Source organism: Sinocyclocheilus anshuiensis, unplaced genomic scaffold, assembly GCF_001515605.1.
Source record: "Sinocyclocheilus anshuiensis isolate Anshui unplaced genomic scaffold, SAMN03320099.WGS_v1.1 scaffold1317, whole genome shotgun sequence".
Taxonomy (NCBI): domain Eukaryota; kingdom Metazoa; phylum Chordata; class Actinopteri; order Cypriniformes; family Cyprinidae; genus Sinocyclocheilus; species Sinocyclocheilus anshuiensis.
The window spans coordinates 590638-596786 of record NW_015551117.1 but is presented as its reverse complement, the minus strand read 5'-3'; the positions used below and the strand labels follow the sequence as shown (position 1 = coordinate 596786).

The 6149-nt window shown below is 38.9% G+C and overlaps 2 protein-coding genes across 3 annotated transcripts in view; one reads left to right on the top strand and one right to left on the bottom strand.

Moving 5' to 3' along the window:
- ankrd11 (ankyrin repeat domain 11) overlaps window positions 1-6149 on the top strand; it is a 192916-nt gene that overhangs the window by 38483 nt on the left and 148284 nt on the right. The gene's annotated exons all lie outside the window — the stretch shown is intronic.
- On the bottom strand, window positions 1902-3952 carry LOC107663008 (zinc finger BED domain-containing protein 4-like). The gene is made up of 3 exons (XM_016453142.1): window positions 3946-3952; window positions 2872-3245; window positions 1902-2185 (listed from the first exon to the last, which is right to left on the bottom strand). Exons 1-3 carry the CDS (start codon window positions 3950-3952, stop codon window positions 1919-1921), a joined length of 648 nt encoding a protein of 215 aa, XP_016308628.1. The 3' UTR covers window positions 1902-1918.

Sequence of the window (6149 nt, the reverse complement as noted above, 5' to 3'; positions counted from 1 at the left end):
GGTGAACAAAGGCCTCCTGTAGCGAATCGATGCATTTTTGTAAGAAAAATATCCATATTCAATATGTAATAATCATATTGATTGCTACATTATTATAAAATAATGTAGCTTGCGCCAACAGTTGTACACGGAAGCAGCTCTGTGCTGATGATGTATGAGTTCAACGTTGCGCATGCGCCGGTGAGTCTCATGAAAACCAACGTTTGTTAACAGGAGCAAAGGAAGCAAAGGAAAACCAGTCTCCTCTTGTCTTATATCAAAATTAGTGGTCGACCGATATTGTTTTTTTGACAGCCGATGCTGATATCTTGGAAAAAAAGTGCATGTGATATTAACAGACGAACTACGCTCATATTTATAATTCCAAACAATCAGTAAGCGACAGGTGCTAGGAAACGCTGTTTTGTACTCATTTATTGACGAGTCGGCTGCGGTGTGGCCAACTGAATGCGCTGCTTCTCTGCCGCTCTCTGCACAGAACAGACGCCGAGAGAGGTGACACTTCTCCGAGAAAGTCAGACCTCGCGTTCGTGAGACAGCACTGGCGAAATCTTCCAACTGAACCATTGCTAAGGTTTACCCAAAAAAGTTGCTAGGTTTGTCAGTATGAATATTCTATGGAAAAAAGCCGCTAAAAGGGTCTGAAATCTAGTGCTAAAGTTGCACTCGTGTGTGTGAGACACGGGAGCTGATGGCAGGGGGCAGTGGATATTTGTGGCAGTCAGTGTGGATATTGTGGATGAGTTCTTCTGTGTCATCACGTTCTATTAGTTCTACAGCTTCAGTTTCGGAACTTTTACGCTTAGTAACACATACAGCTGTTCCCTCACCACAGTGCAACAGTGAAAAGGGACCCCTTTCAAACAGTGTTGCGTTCCGAACGTTGGTTAAGCGACATATTGCGTATTGCGGTATTTAAAAAATTCATATCATAACAAAAATAAACACTGGTATTAGGTATGAACCGGTATACCGCCCAGCACTAGTAAAGAAGAAGAAAAACGTCGCCTACAAGCACATGGAAGATGTCGACGATATATGAATATGATTGTGTGAGATTTAAATGAGAGCTTGCAGCTCTGAAAGCACTAGCGCTGCGCATGATCACGCACGCACATAAAGTTACGGTCTGTCTGACAGCTTTTTCATTCGTTGTGTATCCGTCCATCGATTTTCCTTATTAACATTATTGGCTAATATTACTGGTTTAAATAATTGTTGTTTATGTTAAATGTTTAATGCTTGCATTCAGAGTATAGGTGTGTGTGCGCGAGTGCATGCATGTTTGTGTGTAACGTTATTGACTAATATTAGCCTACTGGTTTAAATAATTGTTGTTTATGTTAATGCTATTAAAAAATATTTTCGGCCTGCCAGTATGTCAGTGAATTTAAACTAATGCTTGCATTCAGAGTATAGGTGTGTGTGTGTACGCAAGTACATGCGTGTGTGTGTATTATTTGAAGGCCAAGTGCCACTAATGTTGTGTTTTTGTAATGTTAAATAAAGGAGTTAATGTTTAAGTATTATAGGGCTGTTGCGATTCGTCGATTTTATTAAGACTATAACATTTTGCTCGTGTCGACTAACTGGCAAAATACTGGAAGTGGCGCATTTCACGGACGAGAATCCATAAAACCTTAACTTCAGAAAAGTTTGAACTGATCTCTGAACTTTATTAATTAACTATTCATTTCTATGGCCAACTTTCTTTTATATAAATAAAATCTATTGCCTTGACAAAAAAATAATGCATAAATAAAGCAACCAAGTCACTGAACAACATTACTTACATAATCAAAATACCAATCAAATAATACAAATTTGCAATAGATAAATAAAATGTTTATTCTGATACAGCATTACTTTGTGTGAATTTAACAGAAAGGCCAACTAGAAATGTTACAGGATTGTCTTGCTACTTCATCTGTGAATGTAAGAGTGGGATGTTTTTTTTAATGAAGAGAAGCATTTCAGCTTTCTCACACATAAGTCTGTTTCTCTTTTCATCAATCACATTTGATGCCGCTGAGAAGAGACGTTCGCTGTCAACGCTGGTACAGGGAGCTGACAGGTATTTGCGTGCAGCTTGGGCCAGGGCTGGAAAACGGGACATATTGCTTTTCCAAAACTGCAGTGGGCTCTCACTCCTGGAAATGGGTGGCTCACTTAGATATGCATTCACCTACAAAGAGCAATAAATAATGTATTACAATCCTTTCTTCAGTATAACACACATAAGCTTGTAAATTTAAACACTGTAAAAAACAACAACAAAAACCCTTGCTGCACAGTCAGATTGCATTCACAGCTAGCATTTGTTTCAGCTTAAATTATATTAAACAGACTTAAAAAAAAAAATTTTTTATAACTTATTATAAATGTTGAATACTGCTCGACTTATTTTGATGTTACAGTAATGTATATATGTCATATTGATCATATTTTTAGAGTGAGATTGCATTCACAGCTAGCATTTGTTTCAGCTTAAATTATATTAAACAGACTTTTTAAACAAATATTTATATAACTTATTATAAATGTTGAATACTGCTCAACTTATTTTGATGTTACAGTAATGTATATATGTCATATTGATCATATTTTTTAGAGTGAAGCTAAAACATTAAAGCATGTTTTGTACTCTATATTACAGATGTCAAATAAAATGTTATTTCTTATTTTGCTGTTTTTTTTGTTTGTTTTTTTGTATGAGGGGGAAAAAATAATTTACCTGCTGTCCTACTGGAGATGTTTGATGCGTCTGGTGTTCTGTGGCCATGTTTCTTCAAGAATTTCACCATACATGTCAAGCAGGGATGTTGCGCTTCTGTCGCTCTCGGTGCATATGAGGGGGAAAAAATAATTTACCTGCTGTCCTACTGGAGATGTTTGGTGCGTCTGGTGTTCTGTGGCCATGTTTTCTTCAAGAATTTCACCATACATGTCAAGCAGGGATGTTGCGCCTCCGTCGCTCTCGGTGCACGTCTTTTTTAAAGGGGGCTCTGTCTCATTTCTCTCTTTCTCCGTGCTATTTTCAAGTTCTGTCATCTTGTTCAGTTGTCTCAGCAGCATTTCTGTTGCTCGCTGTTTGGTGGCTTGATCAAAAAAGCGATCTTTGTACCTTGGGTCCAGGATCGTTGCCAAGAAGTACAAAGGCTCGGTGTATATGCCGTTAAACCGCTGCTTCACAGCCTCCAGCAGAGTAGCTTTTGTCGTCTTCACACCGCTATCTGTACTAAGACCTTTGTTCAGTAAACGTTTCAGAGCCTCAACAGAGAGAATCACGTCTGAAGCAGTTGCCGTGTGTGAACTTATTTCTCTCGTCAGTTCTTTGAAAGGCGCAAGCAGTGTTACTGCATTTTTAATAAGGCCCCATCTTTCTCCCTATGGCCATACAGTCGGAAATGCTGCGCTGGCTCAGAACTCCGTCATGCACAGCTAACTGGAGAGTACAGAGAGTCTCTCTCTTGCCCCACCCATGCACGATAATATCGGGTATCGTCGATCTCACAGGCTGACGATATGACGATTTGAAAAATGACCATATCGCCCAACACTACAAGGTATCTGTATCTATATATATATCGAAAATTTTTGAACGATACCCAGCCCTAATCTAGACTAGCATTTTGGCCAGGATAATTAGCTGTTGGTGTTGGATAGGGTTACAATTGTTTTTTGTTTTTTTTTGTTTAATTTATTGTTTCCTAAATGACCTCTCGCAAAGACCCTCCCCCTTCGTTACTGTTGCCATGTCCGATAATCCATGGCGCACTCATGTTCTCACACAGTGAAAAATACGTCACAGAGCAAAGCGGGCACTGACAACAGCTGACAGACAAGACAGAGCAGATTACTTTTGGTATGAAACAAAGTCTCAGCTTTCAAATTTTGTCATTTAAGAAATTCAAACAGTAAATACTGTTTAAACGGCACGTGTACCAGTCATCTCTTCCTCTTTACTAGTTATAGCACAAAATAAACACGTGAACATCAGAAGGTATCATGTTTCAGCCGCCGAAAGTTGTCAATATGGGTAGTTCCACAATTAGTTCTGGTACTATGAAAAGGTTCCCGCGGTGCGAAAGGCCCTATTGACTTCAGCACCCCTAAATAGGAACTGTCTTTTTACATATTTTCTTAGTGAGGATGTGGTCTTTAAATGTCTCTTTACCATCATATTTCATACACCTCTGAAGTTAGACGTCCAAGTTTTTTTGTTTTTTTTTGGTTTTCTGTTTGATCCAGCATAAAAAGTCTGGTTTTCAGTTATGTTGGCTAGGGATGAAACGATTATTCGACTTTATCAACAACGTCAACAATAACTTGTCAAAAAATGTTTTTGTTGTCAAATAGTCATTTGATTCCTAATCTTAGGACCTGCAATAATGTGGTTTGGCCAGTGTGGCACTGTAGCACAAGATTGTAAATCAGCCCTCCTGACTGCAGTCCAATAGAAGACACCAGTATAGTGTGGGAAAGATTTACACAACTATAAACAAAAAAAGCTGTCATGTGTAAAGGCCCTGATGCTCACGATACACTTATATACTCACTTTTTCATTCTTTGCTTATTATGGGTAAAAAGGGCTCTGCTTATTATGGGCTCTGCGATGGGCACTCTAGTAAGGTCACATCACTTTTATAAAAAGAATGCTTTAAAGCAAGCAGCTTTAAGAATCAGCTCTAGAATAGAATCTGTGTAACTCATTATTTTAACTCATTGCAAAAGCTGAGTAATTGATCACAGCCTACCAGTTAATTGCAGAATGAATCAACTATTTGTCGATTAACAAAATTATCGTTTGTTGCATCCCTGTTGACTGTGTTTTGAAAATATTAGCCAGCTTAATTTCAGAATACATTTCCAGTTAATCTGATATATGGAGAAGAAAATGCCAACAACATTTTCTCATGCTTCCACCATGTTCCTTTTTTAAAGCCCTCTGTAGAATTGAGCCTGTTCTCATTTGAATTTTAGTGGCTGTATGAGGAGTTGACGTGCCCCAGGGTCATATTGATGATTACATATGCATGAATTCAGAAGAAATTACCCTTTCCTCTGCAGGGTGGAATTGTCAGCCGGCGTGATGGCCGCTCTGAGAAGTGTACTACTTTATATTTAATTTGGATTTTTCTATCGAGGACATTTTTAGTCTGTCTGAATGCTTTCCAGCATATTGCCACTACAGTCTTGCTGATGCTGTTTGTTTGTTTGTCAAAGAAACAGTGTGAATAATTGAACTTGTAATGATTTGGACCTGTGTAATGTTCATTTACATTTCATGATGGCTTGTCCTTTTGACCTCCAATTTTGTCTTGGGTCTCTGGCCAATACAAAAGGATGCTTGCTATCTCAGTGCTGTTTTTGTGTTGCCTGCAGGAGGTTTGGTGAAAATTATAATGAAGAGTCTGTATGCATTGACAGCCCATTCAAACGTGACTTATGTCCATGAGGACAGCTTTGGATTGGCCCGTGTATTTCAGACTCTGAAAGAACCCTGAACTTTGCAATCTGATTCACATCAGACTCCAGACTGCGACCAAATGGTTGCATTTTGCGGCCATTTTTTCTGCCTGTGTGACTAAATGTTGTGAGCGGTCGCACTGGCGCGACCACCGCGTTGTTTAAAGGGGTCATATGATGCGATTTCAAGTTTTCCTTTCTCTTTGGAGTGTTACAAGCTCTTGGTGCATAAAGAAGATCTGTAAAGTTGCAAAGACTAAAGTCTCAAATCCAGAGATATTCTTTATAAAAGTTAAAGGGATAGTTAACCCAAAAATGAAAATTTGATGTTTATCTGCTTACCCCCAGGGCATCCAAGATGTAGGTGACTTTGTTTCTTCAGTAGAACACATTTGATGATTTTTAAGTCCAACCGTTGGAGTCCATCAGTCTTATAATGCATGGCAATGGTAACAAAGTCTATGAGTGTAAAAAAAACATGCACAGACAAATCCAAATTAAACCCTGTGGCTCCTGACGACACATTGATGTCCTAACACACGAAACGATCGGTTTGTGCCAGAAACCGAATAGTGTTTATATAATTTTTTACCTCTAATTCACCACTATGTCCAACTGCTTTGAGCACGCACACGACTTCCGGTGCGTGAGGTGTGTACGCGCTCTGGCGTAGTTTACG

Coding starts and splice junctions, on each gene's coding strand:
- LOC107663008 (XM_016453142.1), bottom strand. Junction 2,186..2,871: donor CATCTCCAGTAGGACAGCAG/GTAAATTATTTT, acceptor TGCTCTTTGTAG/GTGAATGCATATCTAAGTGA.